We start from the raw sequence: 23,120 nt of genomic DNA on the forward strand, positions 1-23,120 counted from the left end.
AAGGGCCTTACTGCATTAGTAACGCAGCAGAAATATGGTGATAAATACAGAAAAATCAGTTATTAATTGCAAATAAAATGTAATACTATATATTATTTTTTGAATTGTGAATATTTTACTTTTCTTAAAATCTTAGTACATTTTTCTCAAGATTAATTTCCTAGACATATTCTGGTTTATCTCGAGGCATGCAGCTTTAATATACAAAATAATAACAATTACATGTAGTCTTAAAACACAAAAAAAACAATAACAACACTTACTTTATTACAATGACTTACGCTAAAACAGTACAAGTCAGTGTACAGTACAATCTCTACATAGTGACCCTCTGTAGAACAACCACCTCATTACAACAACAGTATCATTTTTTCAAAAGTAAGACTTCACAATGATATATTTAAACATTATACAGAAACATCTCTCACCACAGGGTTTACATATTAACAAATTTGCAATCCATATCATCAACTGAAAAAGTTCTTATTTCAGCCAGTAGATTAAAATATCCCACTTATCCTTTAGACAAATGTGTTGTTTTCTTTGGCACATCTGTTACCTCAGATAAACATAAAAACCCTGCAAAAACAACCAAAATGTTTTGACACCCAAAGGGTTTTGCTCTACAAAGGTTGAACTGTAGTTGTTTTCCTTTTCAAGGATTATCTTATATAATAAAACATGTCCAAATACAAAACAGTACAATTTTCCTTGTTTTTCAAAGACTATCTTATACAGATGTTGATGAAACACCTTGTTACCCAAACAAAATATCAGGATTACAGATAAATTATTTGACCTTTGACCTACTGACCTCAAAATCATTAGAGGTCATCTACAGGTCAAGAACAAACCCCCACCTACATTTCAATGTATCCCTAAAAAATATACAGCACTTCAAAGTCTTAACTTAAACTACCTAAATCTTAATAATGAAGCAAACTGTCTCTTATAAATCCATAATACTGAAAAAATGTTTTGGCAACAATTTTCCCCCCAAATATAATAATGCCTACATTGCCCAGCCTGATTTATGTCTCTTACAAGAACATACACTTTTGAGCACTTCCTCTAAAGTCTGATAAATTCCATCCCTCCACGTGGGCTTGAGATAATGTTCATTTATCTTCTCTAACTTGGGACTACCTTCCGCTAACACATCATATATACAAGGCACATTTACTCTATCTGCTAACACTAGAGGGCCATTCCAAGGATGTCTCGCCACTCGAAATGTTTTCAGTTTCGGTAAGTGTACAGTATTCAGATAAAATCCACGACTTTGGGAGATATCTAAGTACTCAATCGATTTTGACACAAGCCCAAAAAAGACGAGACCATGCCCACTAGGTGTCCAAACTTCCAACATAAGCTGCTGAAGGCATGGTAATCCAATGAGCAACCTGTCAATGAGATCTTGGCAAAGTTTTTGAAAGACAAAGTATTTCTCTAATACAAGACTACGTAGACCTTGGAGTCGCAGTAAACAATCAACACTTTTGTCCGACCAATCAAATGGAACAACTAAGGTTTCGACTTTAGGACACTGCAATGTGAACATATCAAAAAACGAGACAAAATGCCTTTGACGAAGGCGATGCTTTTGCATGACCTCATCGCACCTAGTTTCTCGTGCAGAGTCAGTCCAAAATGGACGCATTGGAGTTTCTTTCCAATTCATGCTTGCATACTTCAATTCTTTTGTGTTCGCTTTGTCGATCAGATTTTCTAGCGGTTGAAGAAATCCGTCTGCTTTTTCACCTATATCGAATTTGAATTCAAGACTGTGTAACTTTGGTCGCAGGTCCTTGAGGTAGGATAAAAACTGTTTTACACGCACTCTGTATCGTATATAGCAATTACCGATACAGTTATGCTCATCTGTCGTTATACACCAGAATGGGAAGTCACTGAACGCAACATGCGACCAAACATTTGATGTCTTCATCAATGAATTCCAGTATAGGCAAACCTGAAATATTGGTCAGTTAAAGTTTAACAACAAACTTAGTACAAACACTTAAAAGAACTAAAACCATTTGGAGAAGAAAGTATTAGATTGATATGTTGAGATACTATCCGAGTCAAAATAAAAGCACCACTAATAAAAGCCCGACTTTAAATACTTTTTTGATGGTAGAATTCAAATTATGCACTGACATGCAGTTACAAACATCAATGTATACCAATATCTTATACATTTTTATTGAAATATTCTACAATGATGAAAACACTTTTGTTTAAAATAAGGGAAAAATTTCAAAAGCTATCATGTCAAAGGAAAAATATAAAGCCTTTCATTTATATTATATCTATAAGAACTGTTTATGTAATGAAAAGCTAAATAGTCAAATAATCATATTAAGACTGGTTTACTATCATATGACAGTTTAACTATCATATGAATGATTATCATGTGACTGGATCTTTATCGTATGACAAGTTAATTATCATAAATTATGGCCAGTTAACTATCATATGACTGATGACTGGTTAACCATCATATAACTAGTTAACTAGCATGTGACTGGTTAACTATCATATGACTGGTTAACTATCATATGACTGGTTAACTATCATATGACTGGTTAACTATCATATGGTCAATTAACTATCATATGTCCAGTTAACTATCATATTCATATAAAAATACATCCACCAGTTTTTTTCAAATTAAATTTACAGAAATGACACCAATATACAAAGAAGCTTTATAACTTCTTATAGCAAGTGTCATGGTTCAGAATGTTCACTATTTAGGGGAAAGCAGGGGCTAACCAGCTTTCTTCAACTTGTAGGCACTTAAAAGGGGGTCTTGGGGCTTAGCTCCCAGAGACCAAAAACAAGTTCAGATTAAAAAGAGCAAAATGCGCGTTCCAAAGTATGTTTAAGGAAAATTATCAAAACAATACTTTAAAACTATGAATTTGATTAGATGCAAACTTTACTGAGGATGGTAAATCATGCACACGACTATACGGCTTGAACCCACAACCAACCCCACCTAGCCTGCTTTTATTGTATTTTTGGGACTTTTGAAAATGTCAATATCTTGACCAACTTGTAGGCCCGTGCCTACATGGCCTAATAGTAGCTACGCCACTGAAAAGGATGTGTAAGCAGCCGGATAGCTCAGTAGGTAGAGCTGTGGTACGGTATTCTTAGGTCCTTGGTTCGAGTCCTGGTCAGACTGCATATTTTTCTCACCCTGTGACATAAGTAATGTGAACATGAAATTTAATCATGGAATTACTATAATTAACTTTAAAATACACACTAGCATAAAAACTAAAATGAGCCGCGTCACGACAAAACCAACATAATGGGTTTGCGACCAGCATGGATCCAGACCAGCCTTTGTTTTGTCGTGTACGTGGCTCAAATAAATCATAATCCAGTCTCTCTTTTCATCCTTTTAAGAACAGTCAACATTTTGGGAGAAAAAAAGGTATTTTAGCCATTTGGAATGAGTCCATTAACCACACATGATCACAAAGAAAGAAAAAAAACACAAATCTAAAACCTGCCACACAAACCTGAGCACATCTTCCCTTGTCATGAATGGACAGAAATGAAAACACTTTCAGCTTACAGTCATCTGGAAGATATTGGAATTGGAACACATCATTTTTACTTCCTGTCTCACTATAAAAACTCGTAGATGAGTGACATTGCGATCTTGGGCAAGTATTGTCTGTGTCATATTGACTCAGATCTGTTACAACCGGTCCTTCTGTAACCACCAGAACATCGGTCTTAGCTGGTCTGGAACGTCCCAAAGAACGTACTGGATGGGAGCTATCAGTTACCAGTGACGTGGGTTCTTCTACAGGAGTTGGTGATCTAATGGCCCGGGCCTGAGCTCTGGCTCTTGGTGCATGACTAACAAGCTGTTGATTCCGTGCGGAAACCTGTGCTAGTTTCGCAGCTTGAGTTGTAGGTGGTTTTTTAGCAACAAGATTATTTGAGAACAAAGAAAAGTTTGTTGTTGAACGATGTTTAGGCTGGTCTGGAAAGATAACTGCATTGCTTGTAGGGGTATGTCTACGTCTTGCTGGCCGCTGTGATTTTGACCCAGATCTTGGACGACTATTTATGGATATTTTCCTAGCCCCGCCATATGTGCGTTCTGCCATATTGCCTTATGTTAAATTGTCCATCTTGTGAGTTTATTCAAATTCTAAAATGAAAAGAGAATTATAATTGAATCAATATACATGTTAATTTGTCATTATTTAATTAGCAGTTTTTTTTCACATAAAAACAGAATATTTCTTTTTTAATAAATAAGGAAAAATGAACATTTCAAACATTTTCATGATTTTCAAATCTTCATAGAATTTTCCCTCTTCTCTCTCTGGGGCAATTATCAGATTAAGCCTTTTGAGGCTTCTCAGCTGAACAATTTCATGTGAATTTTTTAATTTTCTTATAAAGGTTATTCATAAGAGAAAAGACATGCAACATCTACATTTTAGTTATCATGACAACTTTTATTTTCATTATCACTCAGTATGACAGGTTCAATTTATTAAGTTTTTGCAGAATTAAGGATAAAATACCTGTTTGTCTAAAATTTGTGTCATTAGTGACGATCTACTTCCGTGAACGATTTGCACGAGACAGTCTTTACCCTGCACCGTTGGCGGCGTTATTCAACTTGTCAGAACAAATTCAAAATGCAAAATTCTAATAAATATGTGCAATATCCGCACTAAACACAGTCAGTTATTCAGCCGTAAGTATAATTGTTGTTTGCATCAAAATCTTTTCACAGAACTAGTTTTAATCATGTTATTTTTTTCTTTGTTCGTAAAAGTATTGAATACAGTACTATTTGTCCATATTTTCGGATATGTAGGTTTTAGCGGATAATGTTTATATTTTGTGATATTAATTCATCTGAAATGACTTTCTTACACTTCCCTTGTGTGTCATTGACATGACATATGTAATCTTGGCATATTTTGTTCTGCGTCTAACAATTACTGAATTAGCATGGACTCGTCACTGTTTTTAATATTCTTTTATCCTTTTTTGAAACAACTCTTTAACTTTCTTGCGATTTTGATGCGCAGTCATCTCTACGTCCCCGCAAGGGGTTTGACATTAGTGGAAGATGGATAGACTCTGAATTATTGATGTACTTAACGTTTCCTATATCGACCAATCTGACAACTAAGTAAGGATCCAAAGTTCTGTAAAATTTTGAATTTTATTTTGTTTGACTAGCAAGTCTGAGTATAGTGGAGCCATGTTTTAATAACAGCTCTAAGCAATGCTTTTTCTTACTGTAGAAAGAAAGGGCAAATATGTGTTTTATAATGTTGTTTTAAGGTTTAGAAAAACACAAGAGTAATGTATCACCTGAAGAAAATAAGTTGAATGTGAAATAATAAAATTATCTATTTTATATAGATTTATAATAAATATTTAATTTAAAAATACATTACAGCTATCCTTAACTGTTAACAGAGCCTATAGGCTAGTCATACATGACTCGCATATGGCTAGAACTTTTGGCTAGCAGTAAGACTAAGGGCCACTTCTTGTGATAAAGGTAGCAAAATGTAAGCAAAACCTTATAATGGTAAATGGTCATTGACTAACTTTTTAGAAACTATAAAAGGATGATACAAAGAAAAAGCTTTTAAAAATAAAAATGATTGCATTTCTGAGGCTGAATACACCTTTAAGTTTAAGGAAATTGTTAACATTAAGGTTTTGTCTAGATTTATATTTTGTTAAAAAAAGTGAAAAATATATTAATTTATTTATACAACAGGTTTACGTTATAGTATGAACTTTGGCTAATATCAAACTGGAATTGTTATGAGAATACAGTCACAAAACACAAGTATAAGCATGGACATTGACAACGGCACCCTGGATATGAAGCAGCTGTTCTTCAATAATCTGCAGTTGCTTGGTTTTGATGCACCAGCTATGGAGGCTACTAACCATATACCTTTCAACAGGTAAGGAAACTTGTAAAACAAAATGTCAGCTTGAATCATACAAAATCTTAGACAGTTTCTTAATTCACAATTAGTTTTGTTTATACAAATTTATTTTAGTTTGATTGTGTTTAGAGGCTATAAGATTATTGAAACACTTTCGAATCCATTTCAAGAATCAACCAGTACTAAGCAATGAGTTTAAAGTTTCTTGCACTAGGAAACAACCACTTGCCCCTGTCAGACAGGGTTTGAACCCACGTGGCCAGCAATTTTTAGATGACTAGTGTGACACATTATCCACAAGGCTATGCGGCCACCACGATTGTAAAAAAGAATTATTTTTCTTGTGTTTTAAAGTTTGTGATTTTTTAAACGACATATATCTTTTTCAACTTCAGACTCATACTTATGATATCTGTACCTGTTAAACACTATTGTCAAACTTGTTTTCATGAAATAGACTGAAGTATTTTATCTAATTGCTTAATGGTAAATATAATATTTCAGGACCATGTTTGATTTGCCAAATAAACGAGGAGCAGAGATTGTCCTCCATTTTCTGTTTCAAAGACTGAATCCAACATTGTGTAAAGAAAATTTTAGGTAAGATTTGGAACTGTAGAATTTTTTGTCAAGAAATATGGCTGTTTATCGTACTTTTGTATGAGGGATTATGCAGATTTTATGAAACATTTTCCAGCCATATACAAATTTGCATTTTCGTACATAACTAAAAGCAAACCCTGTGAAAAAACTAGGGTTTTTTTCACAGATAGAGGGAAGGGGCACAGTATTTTTGGTTTTAACAAATTTAATTTAGTTCAATTTTGTTGAAAGCTATATGGGTATTGAAACACTTTTAAATCCATGTCTGGAACCAACCAGTATTAAGCAATGAATGTATAGTTTCTTGCTCAAAGAAACAACTTGCCCCTGACTGGGTTCAAACACATGCTACCAGTAATCCTCAGGTTACTAGTCTGGTCCATCAACCACTCGGCCACGCTGCCAGTCACAGATTTTTTGTTAAAAGGGAAGGTGGTAAACAGGTGATGTAAGTTGAATTCTAGTGTGAAATGGCATGATTTTTATGAAATTTCATGGGGCGGGTGGGAAGGGAAAGACACCATTAAATGTATTTACCAGTGTAAGCCAACAGATTGAGTGGCACTTTTGTGCTATTAACATATTATTTTGACATTACAGAGATTGTTGGCCTATTTTAGACAAGAAGAGAGAGCAAGGATTTAGAAAAACTTGTTCCAATTGGCTAACAAACATTTCCCAGGTATATTTTATGTTATCTTACTTCATTGAAATAGAATTATGTATTGATTTCTTAGTTAGAATTTTAGCTACTTGTAATATACATAAGAAAATTTAACCCTTAACCTACTATATTGTACTAAATGTTATAATGTAATGGACATGACCACCTTTGAATTTGGAACAGTACATTAAAAGTTTAAGGGATTTCTGAATCATAGAAAGTTTAAAAAGAATTAATAGAATTAGCTACATGTATTTTAAAGAAAAATTGTTGCATGGGCCGTCCGAGTTTGAGTGAACAGTGTTCTTTTATGTATAGTGGGATGTTAGCTTTTAACTGGGAGAGTCATCACTGCCTTAAATAGTTACCCTCGGGCTGGATATTCCCACCTGTAATGGTATTAAATCAGTGATTGAAAATTAAAAGATTTTTATATTTTATTGACATAGAAAGTTATTTTGTCATAGAACACGTTCATAAAACTTTGTATATTTTACAGGAGGAACCAGATAGTCATTTACCACGTATTAATGCATCTCTATTCATGTCGCCTGGGGGAGAAAAATTTTACCAACTTTTATTCCACTTCTCTGGATATGTTCTACAGAAAGTGTTGGAAACAGAATTAGGTAAATATGTGGCTTGAAATTTAAAATGTGTTTATTTGGTTTGGCTTTAAGTTACCACAGCAATTTTAAAGTCATTTTGAAACTTTTAAAGCTTCATTGGCTTTTTTGCCTATTTCTGCATTGTTGTTTTTTGTGGGGGTGGGGGAAGGGGGTGTGAGGGGTTGTTTGCATAACATATATGCTGAATACAGATCTTTCCTCAATGGAACAAAAAAATCTTTTGGATGTTCCTAGATTAGTGCTGAAATTTCCAATAATTGTTAAGGGTATTCCCCAAATAACTCAATTTTTTTAATTTATTTTTTTTAAAGAAGTGAATATTTTGATCAATTTGTTGACTTTTCTCAATTTTTACAGTTTTGGTTACATAAATATATTTTCTTATTTTGAAAAACATGGGTCAAGTATGTCAGTCCCTAGATTGACACATCCCATTTTCATGTCCTTAATGTGAAGTGTGAAAAAAAATTCTATCTTGACAGTGAGATGAACATATCTGAAATAAAATTGCTTGCTTATGTTTTGTAAAGACAAAGAATTCAAATTTAAACTCTCTAGTATGAATGAATTGTGGTTGTGAACATGCCTCACTGAAACTTTTAGTCTTAAAGTAAGTTCTTCGATACACTTTTGATGCCTCCTGATTAAATTAGTTTGGAACAGGCAAGAACCTAGACAAAAGAATTTAACATCACAAGTTTGTTTGTTTTCTGTTATTGAAGGTTCAAAAATGAGTGAAAGGTTGAAGTATCCAGTTTTAACACCGCAGAATCTGCAACTTGCTGAGGTGATAATAAAAGACCTGACTTGCTCATCAGTCCGACATAGAACCAACTATTTCTCTGTAGCTCAACTCAACGTGAAGGCCAGTAAGTCATGGAGAGATACATCTGAGTAAGTTTTTCGCAAATGTTTTTACAATTTTGATAAATATAAACATTATTTATCTAAAATTGATTTTGAAGAATGCTTGTAACTTATTTGAATCTCTCTCTCGAGTCTGCTTTCTAGAAATAATCAGTGCTAATGTCATATTACAAACCATGGTCAGGACCCCAGTATGGTTCATACCCAAGAATCCCAGGTTGAGAGGCAAAAACACTTTAATCACTAGGTCTTTACTACCTTTGTGATGAATAAGTGTTACATGTGTTAACCGTAAAAGGTTATAAAAAAAACCTGTCAAATTGTTTAAAAAAAAATGACTGGCCAAGACTAATACAATTTGGAATGGATTGGCAAAACACTACTACTGGATGCATTAAAAACTGGGGATTTTCCCATATTGTTTCCAGGACTAAAAAAGGAGTACAAATGCAATTTATAAATTAAAAGTAGTTTGTCGCTATAGCAATGTTACATAGAACGTACACTTACAAGGAAAGCAGTATATTAAGTATGAAATACATAGAAATTGATCTGTAAAGAGTACTTTAATCATTGACTATAACGGTATTTTCAAAAGAAAACTTTTTGGTATGTAATGAATATCCATATTAACAAAATTATCATGTAAAGAGAAATAAGAAATGTTGATTTTTTATTGACCATAATGTTTTAAATGTTGCTCTTACAGTGACTATGTAAAGGAATACAGGAAATTGAACAAGGAAATTAGAGAACTTGAATATAAAGTAAGAGAAGAGGAGCAAAAATCTGTAGAAGCATCTCTGGCTAGAGGGAGGTCAGTACTGAACTTTCTTAAGCTTTAATGAAATATGCCGCACATTTATACCAGTAGAAAGTTATATCCAAATTTTTACAATATTTAGCTCCCTTAACATGTTTTATATGCTTATACTGGTAGAAAGTTATTTCCCAATTCTTACAATATTTAGCTCCCTTGACAAAATTGGCACTAATTTTCTGGGGTCATTATTCAGTAGGAATATACATAATCAAAAAATAAAATTAATATAAGCACAAAGTAAACAGGGGATTTATGTGAATCATTTTATTATAGTGCTTCTCAGGAAATAAATGTTTAACACCAATATTGAAACAGACTTGTATGAAGATGATAGACTGCTGAAAGGAATTTTAATATAATCTTTAAAGCTGCACACCTCCAGATGAGCCAAAATATTTCAAGAAAATTGAGAAAAGTATACAAAAATTTTAAGAAAGGTAAAAACATTTAAGATCTAAGTTAATTTTAACATGTTATGTGCGGTTTAATACTGATTCTGCAGTTTTTTATCACCATATTTCTACTGCGTTACTAACGCAGTAAGGGCTGCTTTTGCATATATTGACCATTTTTTGGTAATTTTTGGTGGATTGCAAGTGCCGATTGCAATACTTAAAGTACTTAATGTGTTCACCTCACAATATATTACTTTTTAATACATTTTGAAAATTTTCATGAAAAATAACATGAATCTGGAGGCGTGCTGCTTTAACGTAATATTTAGTGAAGATGACCCTCAAAGTGTTGAACATGGGAGGTTTTTCAGATTTAATGAAAAGCATCTACAAAACAAACCAAGTCTCAGGATTTTTTGTGAACTTTCGTATAATTATGCTAAAAATAAACACAATAAAATGAATTTAAGTGTTCCAATCCAAGTCCAATGCAGTAGTCCACCACTTAGGGCATTTTCAATTACCAATATAAGACCCCATTCCAATTTCAAAAAAAAAAAATTCCAAACTGATTATTATGAATAAACTTGAAAGCAATGTATACGGTTGTTTTTCAACATTTTTAGATGGAAAAGGCCTTGCTTTGAGTGCTTCGAATCAGGAGTGAAAGCTAATACTAGCTATTTTAAAAGGCAGCAAAGTCAAGATGAAACTCATTAAGAGTTTAAATCCTGTACAAATTTTTTTACAAGACTTGCATATAGGTTTTTAGAAGTCCTTGCCCAAAATTATGAACTTAACTGAATATCATCTTAATAAAGAATTTGTTGTTTATTTGTTCAGCCCAGGGAAGAGACCAAGCAGCCATAGTGATCATTTTGACCCACAGTTTGACCCAAGAACAATAAAACGTGCTCAAAGAATCCAACAGGTATGATTTTACTTTTTAATTATTTTTTTTTGTTGATACAAACATGTGCATGTGTTTTTTTGGCAATTGATCTTTAAGTGATGTAATACAACAAAATATTTTATTTTCAAAGATAAGATAAATTTTCGTTTATTTCTTTATGAGGGACAAAATATGTTTGTAAATCTGATAAAATAATCTCGTGATAATTGAATTATTAATAATATTTACACAGGTTAGAGATATGTGGAAACTGTTGGAGGATTTTGATCGAAATGAGGCAGCGGAACGTGAAGTTGTAGAGTCTATAGTGGAGAGAACAATCAACAAGTTCAAGTTGGATGCAGCTGATATCAGTGTTAAAGTTCCTGATATGTTGCTGAGAGAATGTGGCGAGGAAATCAGAAGAGTAAGTGGAATAAAAGTTTGATGGTTTTTTTTGGCTGTTCAAAAAATAATATATTTGGCTTAGTCATGTTAAATCTTGAAAATTTCTATTTGAATCTTGATGGCTGTCAAAAATTAACATGCTTTTTTTTTCCCAACCAGCTTCATCAATTATGGTATTTGCATAGATCCTACTGTAATGCATATGTGTATATGCCTTAAATGAAACCACCCCTTTTATGCCCCCACTGCTAAGGAGGGAGGCATACAGATTTGCCCTTGTCCATTATTCCTATCCATAGATTGACAAAATAGTGGATTATGGGGACATCTGTGTTCATAAGAAACATTCCTAGTTAAATTCACTTTTAAACACTGTTAAGAATTAATGTTTATTTTATTGTATCCCAAAGTTAAAATCTTGCTGCACTATATTTTCCCATTACAAAGGCATTAGGTTTTGCTTGAAAAATATAAAGAATCTTGCTTTGCTTACTTAGTGTGTGATATAGGAAATATTTACAATTACAGAGAAATGTTGATAACACCTACCAAGGAGGGAAGTTAAACCTAGTCAGTGTTCTGCAACTTTGGAATCTCTGTTTACACCTGTACTTGGAGAAAATCAAAGAAGGTATACCTGTTTGTTTGTTTTAGTCTGCTTAATATCTTGAAGTTTGTTGTTTTTGTGTATGTTTTGATATTTGATAAGTAGATAGCTTGTGAAGCTAGTTCTATAAAATAGGGTTCTACATAGCTAAGTGGTCTTGCTTGTGCACTGGCTTTTTTTATACCCCCAAAAACGTAATTGGGGGGGTATATAGGAGTCACCCTGTGGTCGGTCGGGCGGTCCAGACGTCCGTTGCATTTTCCTTGTCCGGAGCATAACTTGAAGACTAATGGTTGAAATTCAATATAACTTCATACAATGGTCAAGCACATTGAGAGGAAGTGCAGTGCACAAGAACCATAACTCCATCTTGACTAATTACAGAGTTATTGCCCTTTGTTACTTTTCCTTGTCCAGAGCATAACTTGAAAACTACTGTTTGGAATTCAGTACAACTTCATACAGTTGTCAAGGACATTAAAAGGAAGTGCAGTGCACAAGAGCCATAACTCCATTTTGACAAAATACAGAGTTACTGCCCTTTGATACTTTTCCTTGTCCGGAGCATAACTTAAAACGTACTGGTTGGAATTCAAAACAACTTCATACAATGGTCAAGCACAATAAGAGGAAGTGCAGTGCACAAGAACTATAACTCTATCTTCAGTATTTATAGAGTTATTGCCCTTTGTTCCTTTTCTTTGTCTTTCTGGACTTATTACAGAGTAATTCAATAAAACTTCATCAATGGCCAACTACATTGAAAGGAAATGCAACATACAAGAACCACAACTATCTTTAATTGCCCACAACCATAACTATATTTCGATTCTTTTACAAGGTATTCTGTTGCTAGTAACATCCTCATTTCTGAAGCAGTCTTGTGGGGGTATTAATCACATTTAGTGATAGTTCTAGTTTAAATACTGGCATGGACTTTGGATACTGGATGTTGAATTGTTTCATTTGAAGTAACTATTCAGCTAGCATACAAAAAGTTGATGTTTCTACTCAGTTCGGATGCTGATTTCGGAAATAATTTGTGGGAATGTATCTGAGGTCTTAATTCACAAATAATGCTGGAAATGATATGATTCTGATTGAATATGTTAAATGGAAAGTTCTTAAGCCTTTTCTGCTGATTTAACACCTACACATTTTCAATAGAAAGGTCTTCAACTATGATACAAACAAAAGTAAGACAAGTTTGTAAGTGGTAAAAAGGGAGGATACTTTTCTGATTAATTGTAATATTTGTTACAGTGGGCGTGCCAAAATTTGAAGAGGAAATTCAAAAATTGACATCACAAGTACATGTACAACAAAACTATGCACAGAATGCACAAACACTAAGGTATGTGCCCTCAAATTATGACTATCTTAAAGATACTTAGGTATTTATCCTTAAATTATGAATATCTAAAAGATACACTATTGTCTGTATTCATCAGACCAATTTGAGGATTTAATCAGTTTTATTATCATTTGCTCTACAATAAAATTGGTTGTACTACCAGTTTATATACAGGTTAATATCAGAGGTATTTCTTTAGTGAAGCCATGGTGTTTATATGTGACCAACCCTATTCATTTAGAACATGATTCAGATTTTACACAGGCTTTGGAGTATGCCAAAAATAATGCAAAAGAAAAGAGAGAACCTTGTGTCTGTCTCAACTATGACAATAATATGCCTAAAAACAAAAAAATAATTTGCTGTTTAAAGGGATTACAATGAGGTTATTTTGACTTGACAAAACTGGAAATAATTTTCCAAGATTTTTGTATAATTCAATGAAGGTCTGAACCAATTACTTGCGTGGAAATGTTCAGATCAGTCCCTCACCCCTTCCCAGAACGAGCATTTTTATGGAGCAAAGTAACCTAAAAATGTAAAGCATTGCAAAGCTTTTCATTCAAATTGGGCACACACAAAACATTAATAAGAAAATTTAAGTCTGAGTATCTTTGATTATTAATCCTTTGCAGATTTTTCCATTTTGCTTGATCTATGTAAGAATGTCAAAGTTTTCAGGCTTTTTGACCACAGTTGAGCTCCTTTAAACAGTCTCATTATTTATTTTATTTCACAGACAGCAGATGTCAGAACGTATACCAGTGTTGAAATCTTCAATAGAGAAACTACGCACCAAGTTAGACCATGCCTTATTCCAGGACAAGTCACCCGAATCTATCAGAACTACAGTAAGTGCATCCCACCGTGTTGAGTGTGACAAAATGAATGCCTGTAATAAGACTAATCGAACTCCTCGGCAATTATCCGCTTGTAAGCTAGACTGTACTAGTGCTCAAAATAGGACTAGCTATATACCAGAGCTTGGCAGAAATGTTAACAAAAATCCTGAAAATCTTTCATCTAAATATAGAACTGATATTAAGGAAAAAAGTAATTCAAAGGCAAATGGTAATAATGCAGAAGAAAGAAAGAATTTACTGTTTAAACAAAAGGCTGTCAAAGAAAAGGATAAGAATACTAAACAGTGTAACACAGCTGAAGTAGAAAAAACTCGTGTTAGAAAATCACAAAATAAGGTTAATGAAAAGTCAGGTTGTTGGAATAGGTCCCTTAGTAGTCCTCTTGACATTGAAACTAATGCTAATTGTGACTCGGTAGCAGTTGATAAATTAAAAGTCTTACAAGAACATCCCATTGTTGACGGGGATAGTAGTATTTGCGCAGAATGCGGACCGCAGTGTGTATGTGGTCAAACTGCGGTTGCTATGGTTTCTAGTGCTAGAAGTCCTGATGTGTCATCTTTCTCTACTCCTGGTCAGACTAAATATAATGGTGAACAATCTTGTAATGTTGAGGCTTTTTCCGATCTTTGTAGTTCAAAGCTATTCTCTTCAGGTATGTCGACTATGTCTTCGAGGTTAAACAATGAAAAGGTTACTATAGAAAAGGTGCATGAGTTTGAACAAATGCTCAGGTCAGAAAATCTTCATCCGGATTCTTTAACTGGTGAATTCTTGAGTCATTCTAGTGTTGTAGAAGGTCCTTGCACAGATTTATCACTAGCTGGTCAGTCAATGAGCTCAGGTTACATGTCCTTCAAGAATTCAGAAGTATCGAGTTTACCAGATCACGGTACAGTGTTTGATGAACTCTTAGATTCTGCTGCAAAGCCCACTTTAGATGTATATGCCTGTAGTAGTAATAAAGAAACTGATGTGTTGACAGAGGCGGTAAATTTCGCTCCTTTACCAAAGTCTAAACAGGTTTCTCTACAATGTAAATCTTTCAGACCTTTAAAAGATATGCATATTGAAGAGGAAGTGCCTCAAGGTGGCGTTTTAAATATGTCAGGAAGACAAATATGTTCCCTTCAGAGTTGTCTCCCCTTAAAGGACATGACTCAAGAAGCACTTGAAACTGATAACTTTAATGATAGCCTGCAACTTCTAAATTCACCACTTAGTCCAAGACTTTGTAAAAAATTCTCCCCACTTAAGGATATGTCGTTCTCGGAAGATTCTAATATTGAAGATTCATCGCCATGCACTTCAGGGGAATGTAAATGGAAAGTTTATAAGTATGTTGAAACAAAAAGTGCCGATGATGATGTCATAACTTTCTGTACCGAAACTTTGTCTCAAGATGGTCCTAATAGTGCATATGCTCTCACAAGTGAAAAGTTTGATATGATTAAAACCTCTAATTCTAATGATAAATCAGTTGTGGAAAAAGTTTCAAGGTCATATAGCAGTTGTGAAAAGTTTGTGAACAGTGATCTAAAATCTGTTAAAACTGTAGTAGAATCTGATTTTAAATTTTACAGAAGTCCCAAAGGGACGTTAAAACGTGTAAGATTCTGTTTTCCTTAAGAATAACTATTTTCCTTTGACTTGTCTGGGTTTATTTGACACATTTTCACCAGCATTTTCTGTTGGTTTGATAATTTTTGGCAAAATTATAGCCCTTTATTGTTTATATTGGCACAAATTGACAATTTTCCTGGCACCAGTATTCTTTTGTTGGTGAATTTTATGCTTGACAAGATGCTTTTTTACATTCTTGAGGATTTTTGATCCTGTTAAAAAGAAGATATTTATTGAATAAATTTAGTCATATCTCAATAGCAAAACTACCATATCTCAATAGCAAAAGTCCCAGAAAAAAATTGCTTGAATTTTGTTTTAATGCTTTAATTGTTAATATGTAAAGTTAAAATATTGCTGGAATTACTAAATTGTATTTGTGTATCCAAATTTCTACGCACTTACTAATTTAAAATGGGTTTATTAATTTAAAATGGGTTTTTCAAATATGAAGTCATTAATGCAGAAAATAAGTGCCATTTAGTAACTTGAGTTACTTTATTTTTGCACTTGACAATATCATGGGTACAAGTTTTCAGGCATTTGTCTGAAGTTCAGGGTTTGGTTTTTTTTTATATATGTAAGCTCCCTTTTTCTGTATAAAATCAATTGAAATAATACTAAATTCAGGGTTTTCAGATTTGTGATCTTTTTAACATTTACCCATGCAATACTTGTACCATAGAGTTACACTGTTTAAAATGTTACATTAAAAAACATCAGTTTTAAAGTGATTTGAGGATTCCACCAATATGTGTTCAGAAAAAAAAATATGTGTTCATATATTTGTTAAATAATGTTAACTACAAAAATTGTGCTTTATTTTAAAATGTGTTCATAATTTCTTATTTTTTTGCAATTGTTCATTGTTTAGAAATGCAAAAAAATTTTTGTAACTGTTTCATGCACATAAAAGATTTACTTTTAATAAAGTTGTGTTAAAGCAAAAACTTAATTGTTCCTCGTTTCTTGCTGTCCTGCAATAGTTTTAAAACTACCTTTGAGTAAACATATATTGGTGGAATCCAAGAATTTAATTTGGGACAACAGACTGTTCCTAATTCAAAATTAGGGCAAACTCCATTATACAAGTATAGCGAATGTAAGAGTTTAAGCAATAGTGTAGTAACTCAGTATACTTTTAAGACAGAATTATGATAGTTTGTATTGTTTTAGATAGTCTAGAACAATATTGGTGCTAGGTGTTTCTTTTTATCTACGGTAATCTACAAAACCACACTTTAAGGTTAAATTGATACTAGCTATTTGGGCATATACTAGCTTAGCTTTATAGGGAGAGTATCGGATTTGTGAGCCAAGGGTGAATGGTTTAAACTTCAGGTTAAGCAAAAAATTTCTCTGTGACTGTGGATCTCAGATAGACATGGAGTCTAATAGTCTTTTGTCTCTCACCGCTAATTTAGAAATCATGTATGATTAGTATTATGTCACTTGTAGAGAAACTGGTAATTACTGGTTAGTTATCCAGAAAAGCTGGTTAGGTGGACGAACTGCAGAGATATGACCAAAAATGTGTTACGATCAGCTTATAAACCAAGTCTGTCAAATAATTAGCCATTCAGGCATAGTAATGCAAACACTTGTGGAAAACAATGCTGTATTATTTCAGTGTCCCTCATTTATACACATAATAAGACCAGTTGTTGGTTAATCCCAGTAGTTCAAACCTTATATAGGGGAGCAGTGGCCTAGTTGTTAAGGTGTCTGCCTCTCAATCCAGGGATCATTGGTTCCAGCCCTAATCAGTTCACGACCATGATTCTTCGTATGACACTAGTATTGGTTGGTTCCAGGAAGCGGACTCAAAAGTGATTAATATAAGTTGCAAGAACTTGTTTCCCAATCGAGCTTAGATAAATTTGTTTAAACCAAACCTTACCTCAGGCCCCTACAAAGTTTCAGATGAATCATTTACTATTGTGGGTAGTGATAGTATTAGGCATATACCACCAGTACAATTTGTTTTGGTTTGTTGGATTTAAGTCACACAGACAATGGAAAGGTCATATGGCAACTTTCAAGCTTTGCTGATGGAGAAATACTTCAGGTGCCCCTTTATGCATTATTTCAGGGTTAACCGCTAGAATGGGTGCCTGAGTAGAACCACCAACCTTCAAAAAGCTTACAGGATAGCTTGCTCACAGAATTCAAACTCACTGTGATGAGGGACAAGTGATTTAAGTTGTCTTACCTTAACCACTCATACAAAAAGTATAAAGCCATCGAGGATAAGATTTATATGTTGTTTTACCAAAATTTGGCGACATTCTATGGTTATTTTCCATCCTTTTGGCAAACAGTTCCCTTTAAAAAAAAATACATGCAAATAATATTTGAAATTTAAAGACTGTATTTTTTGCAATTCTTTTTATTTAAGCAGAAAATTGTCATTCATTTTTACTAGAAATAAAGGTAATTAGTAATAGTATTACTTGAATTTTTAAAATAATTATAAAGTAACACTAATATGGTAGTACTAAGAATTGGAGTGCAATTTTTCCATTCCAAAATCGACTTGCCACTCTTCTTACAATGCTGAAAAAAATCATTGTATACTGTAAATGATTGGAGAGAACACTGTTCCTAAAAGATTATTTCATTTCCAAAAACTGGTTATAATGCTTAGTCTGGAAGCTGCTTAGCTGTGAACTCTTTTTTAAGTCAGAAAATTAATTAAAATGACTGACATTTTCAGTCTCTCGGCCTTGGATTGGTTGGACCCTCACCGCAGCCAAGTTTCTCCCCAGGGAGGGGCACAACACCAGCAGGGGGTATAGGAGTTCCTAAATCACCAAGTAGTGGTAAGTTGATTATTTACCACATTGTTAGTCACAGAAATGTTGTAATATCTAGCCAAAAACATGTAATTAGAAAATTCTTTTGTGATGTTAAAGAATCTTTATTTTTTATGTGAAAGAAAAGGTGAGATCTGCAAAAAGAGATAAGATGTGCTGAAATAATCGGATATTGATTAGAAATTTAAAAAAAGGTCAAATGTATAGGAAAGGCTTACGGCAAGAACAGATTTTATTATGTTCTCCTTAAAGCCGAAATGTTAGCAACAGAGTGAATCAGAGGGTATATTTTGTATCTATAGTAACTAATACACCTGAGGCAGCCAATCAGATTACAGAACAGATGAGGGATTCTGTGAGACGAGGACCTGACCAACTCTTCAAACAACCAGATTTACTTAAACAAAGGTATATCCAGCATCAAACATTATAATTATGCTTTTTAGCTCGACTATTCGATAAGAATAAGAAGAGCTATTGTAGTCACCCGAGCGTCGGCGTCAGTGTCGGCGTCTGCGTGGGCGTAACCACTTATGTTAAAGTTTTTGTAATAGTTCAAATATTTTCAAAGTCCATTGACATATGGCTTTGAAACTTTGCACACTTGTTCACCATCATGACCCCAACCTGTAGACAGGAGGAGGTAACTCTATCAAGCATTTTGACAAAATCATGCCCCTTTTTCGACTTAGAATTTACGTTAAAGTTTTTGTAATAGTTCAAATATTTTCAAAGTCCATTGACATATGGCTTTGAAACTTTGCACACTTGTTCATCATCATGACCCCAACCTGTAGACAGGAGGAGGTAACTCTATCAAGCATTTTGACAAAATCATGCCCCTTTTTCGACTTAGAATTTACGTTAAAGTTTTTGTAATAGTTCAAATATTTTCAAAGTCCATTGACATTATTATAATGGCTTTGAAACTTTGCACACTTGTTCATCATTATGACCCCAACCTGTAGACAGGAGGAGGTAACTCTATCAAGCATTTTGACAAAATCATGCCCCTTTTTTGACTTAGAATTTACGTTAAAGTTTTTGTAATAGTTCAAATATTTTCAAAGTCCATTGACATATGGCTTTGAAACTTTGCACACTTGTTCATCATCATGACCCCAACCTGTAGACAGGAGGAGGTAACTCTATCAAGCATTTTGACAAAATCATGCCCCTTTTTTGACTTAGAATTTACGTTAAAGTTTTTGTAATAGTTCAAATATTTTCAAAGTCCATTGACATATGGCTTTGAAACTTTGCACACTTGTTCACCATCATGACCCCAACCTGTAAACAGGAGGAGGTAACTGTATCAAGCATTTTTTTTTACTATCAAGCACTAAGAATAGTCGAGCGTTGCTGTCCTACCGACAGCTCTTGTTGAATAACATCTGTATTATACAGGATATATAAATAGTGACAAGATCTATATATATAGATTATCAGAATATATTGATAGAAACAAGGTTTAAAAATAGATCACCAGAATATATAAAAAAGGTAACAAGATTTATAAATAGGTGAGCAAGATAAACAAATACAGTGCACTCCGGATACAACGAGATCGTCAGGACTTTGGGTGATTCCTCGTAATAACCGGGACAGAACAAATTGAGAAATCGTCATTTATTTCTACTTTCGCTTTCGCGTGCATCCTTTTTGAAGAATACATAATGGGAGGTAACTCTTTGCAATCAGAAGTTTTTGTTTGATTTAAATATACATGTATATAAATATATCTAGCTATCATAGAATTTAAACAAAACATGAAAACACAACTTACATCTAACCCGTGTGTTTTTTCATTAATATGTACATTTTAAAATTCGTTTTCAAAAGTCACGCTGTGCATTTCTCACAAACACCGAATAACACCGCAAGAAATTAGCCGCTTCCTTTGTGCTTATCACTCAATGAAATTGTTTTGTTATGACATTTTCGTCACCTTAAGGACAATTTATCCCGTAGCGCTGACACAAATCGCTAATTGCTCGACCTATTATCTCGTCACGCGTCAATAATTTCTTCCTTAATTGACATTTATATGATTTTTGGTCATCATTGTTTTTCTCAAGGTGACAAACTAATGCAGACGATGTGCAAATGAAGTGACCTCGTTAAAATTCTGAAAAATACACATGGGACGGCGAAATTATGTACGTTGTAACCGATATCTCGCTAAAACCGATCTCGTTATAAACGATAAAAAATGAAAGGAAAATAGAAGGAAAAAGGCCTGGACACAGTAGAATGTACGTTGTAAGCCGTACCTCGTTAAAACTGATCTCGTTATAAGTGGCGTAGACTGTAGTTCTATAATTTCACAATAAATTAGCAGTAAAAGTATCTAGGAACATTGATCAGGAGTAAATAATGATAGTAAAAAGAATTCCAAAACAATTGCCAGTACTTCAAAATTCATAAGAGAAATAAATCATTTGAAGCCTTGTGATTATAGAGCTATTCTTTGTTATCCTTGATGGTAAAATCTGTATTTTCTTATGCCTTAGTTAACAGATGGAAAAAATTTATGTATGAATGATTGCAGATCAAAATTACCAGTTGTCCTGTTGTCTTAAACAGTCTGTTATAGTTATTTATTTTATATATTTTTGTTATTTGTTTAAGGCCAGAGGATATGTCATCTATTCCCAGACCATCAAGGTCACAAACCAGTTCACGCCAGTCATCAAGACCCACTTCTGCAAGAAGTACTGCTAGTAAGTTATTAATGCATCATACAAAAATGATTTTCCATATTTTTATTTGTCTGCAAGGACATTATTTTTGCGACTGCTCTGTCTGTTTGTCTGTTAGCAACTTCCTGTCCAGTCTTAATCTATTGTACATAAGAGGGATCTGCTTGATACTGAGTCAAATGTGTATTTCAAAAACTATTTGTCGAATATGAGAACTGATCTTTTGGATAACAAAATTTCATGTTCAACATATATTTCCTGATGATTTCTATTGTTGTTTATAATTTTTGTTTGAATAATATATCTGATTAAGAAGAAGTTCAGATACCACATTGCATGAATTTTGATGGAGTTATAGACCCTTGAATGGTAAATTGTGTATGAGTACTAAGTTGTCATACAGTAATTTTAATTTATATTTAAAGTTCAAATATACAGGTATTTTAGAAAAAATACAGGTCAGAAGTAAATGTGTTTAAAAATTGTCAGCCAGTTGTTACATTCTGAAAAATGTTATGCCAGTTCACATAAATTAGACGGGTGTCCGTAGCTGAGTGGTTAAGGTAATTGACTTCAAACCACTTGCCCCGCAAAGCTGTGGGTTCGAATCCCCAAAGGGTCCTTGTATTCTTCCATGTGAGGAAGTAATCCTGCTAGCTTAAGGAATGTCCGTGGTTCTACTCAGGTGCCCGTTTGTGCCTGAAATAATGCACGGAAGGGCAACAAAGGTTTTCCTCCACCAGTAAAGCTGGAACATAGCAATATGACCAATACTGTCTTGATGTGACTTAAAACTCAATCAAACAAACATAAATTAGGTGGTTAGTAATGTTTAATGATTTATATTGCAGGCAGTAAAGCTTCAGTCAAATCTACGCCCAAATCAAGCAGAAGTTCTGAAAAACAGAACACAAGTAGGGAACAGTCTTTCACTAAAGTGACCAGTCCAAGAACAATGATGGAAAATTTACAGCTTGGAGACAGTCTGCGACTGGAAGCAGACGGACAGGAAGTACAGACTGGTTCCTCTTCATCACGGCCATTGTCTGCACGCTCAGATAGATCGAATGCATCATCATGCCGTACACTTACAGACAGGTCAAATAAGTCGTCTGCTTCAAACAGGTCATTGAAATCGGTGTCTTCTGCTAGTAGAGGCGGTAACTTTACAAATGACAATGTGCATCAGCTTCCGAGTGAAACAGGCAGAAAAACACCATCTGATCTTCTTGTGGAAGAAATCATGGGTGAAGGGAAAATTTTGTCTCCATTTAATTCAGGTATAATCAGATGTTTCTAAAATAATCTTATAACTATCTGGTACATGTCAGCTGATTTTTAAAATATTTACAAAAAGGGGGTTAGGGTTTTTTTTCTTGACAAGTTTCACCACTAGCAATTAATAACGTTTCCATCTTTCATCTTAAATAACTTATCTTAGGGAAATTTCCAAATGTAGAGAAACAAAGGTCGGCTGTATTCTTTATTGTAGGTAAATTTATGATTGATGGCTAGGCTTTTAAGTGAATGAAGGGGCCGGGGGTCTTACACAGTATATGACTGCAACATTGGACTTCAAACCAACAACAAATGAAATAAATTGTAATTTTAAACGGAATTTTTTTTTTTTTTTTTTAAGCTTAACATAGGGAAACGTGCCGACATGAAGAAGATTCCAGTTTCCAAAAATACTTTATACTAACATAATTGAAAATAATGCAGAAGAATTTAAATAAAGGGCTGGATGTCTGGTAATCGATGTAGGGAATTATAGATCTAAAGGAGTAAACTGACAATGGAACGACGTCAAGGCAGAACGTTGAACAGAAACTGATGTGGAGGATACCTCTGTAGGCAAGGGCAGTGTGAGAGAAGTATCAAAAGTGAGAATTTAAAGAAGTGTGATGATAG

The 23,120-nt window shown here is 33.8% G+C and overlaps 2 protein-coding genes across 2 annotated transcripts; one reads left to right on the forward strand and one right to left on the reverse strand.

Moving 5' to 3' along the window:
* Nucleotides 1–766: 766 nt before the first annotated feature.
* LOC132744384 (uncharacterized) lies at nt 767–4,666 on the reverse strand. Its single transcript, XM_060733101.1, has 3 exons — nt 4,563–4,666; nt 3,537–4,180; nt 767–1,972 (listed from the first exon to the last, which is right to left on the reverse strand). Exons 2-3 carry the CDS (start codon nt 4,134–4,136, stop codon nt 1,013–1,015), a joined length of 1,560 nt encoding a protein of 519 aa, XP_060589084.1. The 5' UTR covers nt 4,137–4,180; nt 4,563–4,666; the 3' UTR covers nt 767–1,012.
* Nucleotides 4,612–22,509, forward strand: LOC132744383 (HAUS augmin-like complex subunit 6). Its single transcript, XM_060733100.1, has 16 exons — nt 4,612–4,738; nt 5,786–5,978; nt 6,468–6,563; nt 7,167–7,248; nt 7,730–7,859; nt 8,582–8,753; nt 9,436–9,543; nt 10,788–10,875; nt 11,090–11,263; nt 11,773–11,875; nt 13,115–13,205; nt 13,945–14,056; nt 18,408–18,513; nt 18,810–18,915; nt 21,139–21,230; nt 22,061–22,509. The coding sequence occupies exons 2-16, from the start codon at nt 5,833–5,835 to the stop codon at nt 22,507–22,509; spliced, it is 2,055 nt and encodes a 684-aa protein (XP_060589083.1). The 5' UTR covers nt 4,612–4,738; nt 5,786–5,832.
* Nucleotides 22,510–23,120: the final 611 nt, after the last annotated feature.

The sequence above is a fragment of the Ruditapes philippinarum genome, unplaced genomic scaffold, assembly GCF_026571515.1.
Source record: "Ruditapes philippinarum isolate M1 unplaced genomic scaffold, ASM2657151v2 ctg390_1_1_1_1, whole genome shotgun sequence".
Lineage (NCBI taxonomy): Eukaryota > Metazoa > Mollusca > Bivalvia > Venerida > Veneridae > Ruditapes > Ruditapes philippinarum.

Coding starts and splice junctions, on each gene's coding strand:
- LOC132744384 (XM_060733101.1), bottom strand. CDS start 4,136: ATGGCAGAACGCACATATGGCGGGGCTAGGAAAATATCCATAAATAGT. Junction 1,973..3,536: donor ACAAGGGAAGATGTGCTCAG/GTTTGTGTGGCA, acceptor CCAATATTTCAG/GTTTGCCTATACTGGAATTC.
- LOC132744383 (XM_060733100.1), top strand. CDS start 5,833: ATGAGAATACAGTCACAAAACACAAGTATAAGCATGGACATTGACAAC. Junction 7,249..7,729: donor GGCTAACAAACATTTCCCAG/GTATATTTTATG, acceptor TATATTTTACAG/GAGGAACCAGATAGTCATTT. Junction 13,206..13,944: donor CAGAATGCACAAACACTAAG/GTATGTGCCCTC, acceptor TTTATTTCACAG/ACAGCAGATGTCAGAACGTA.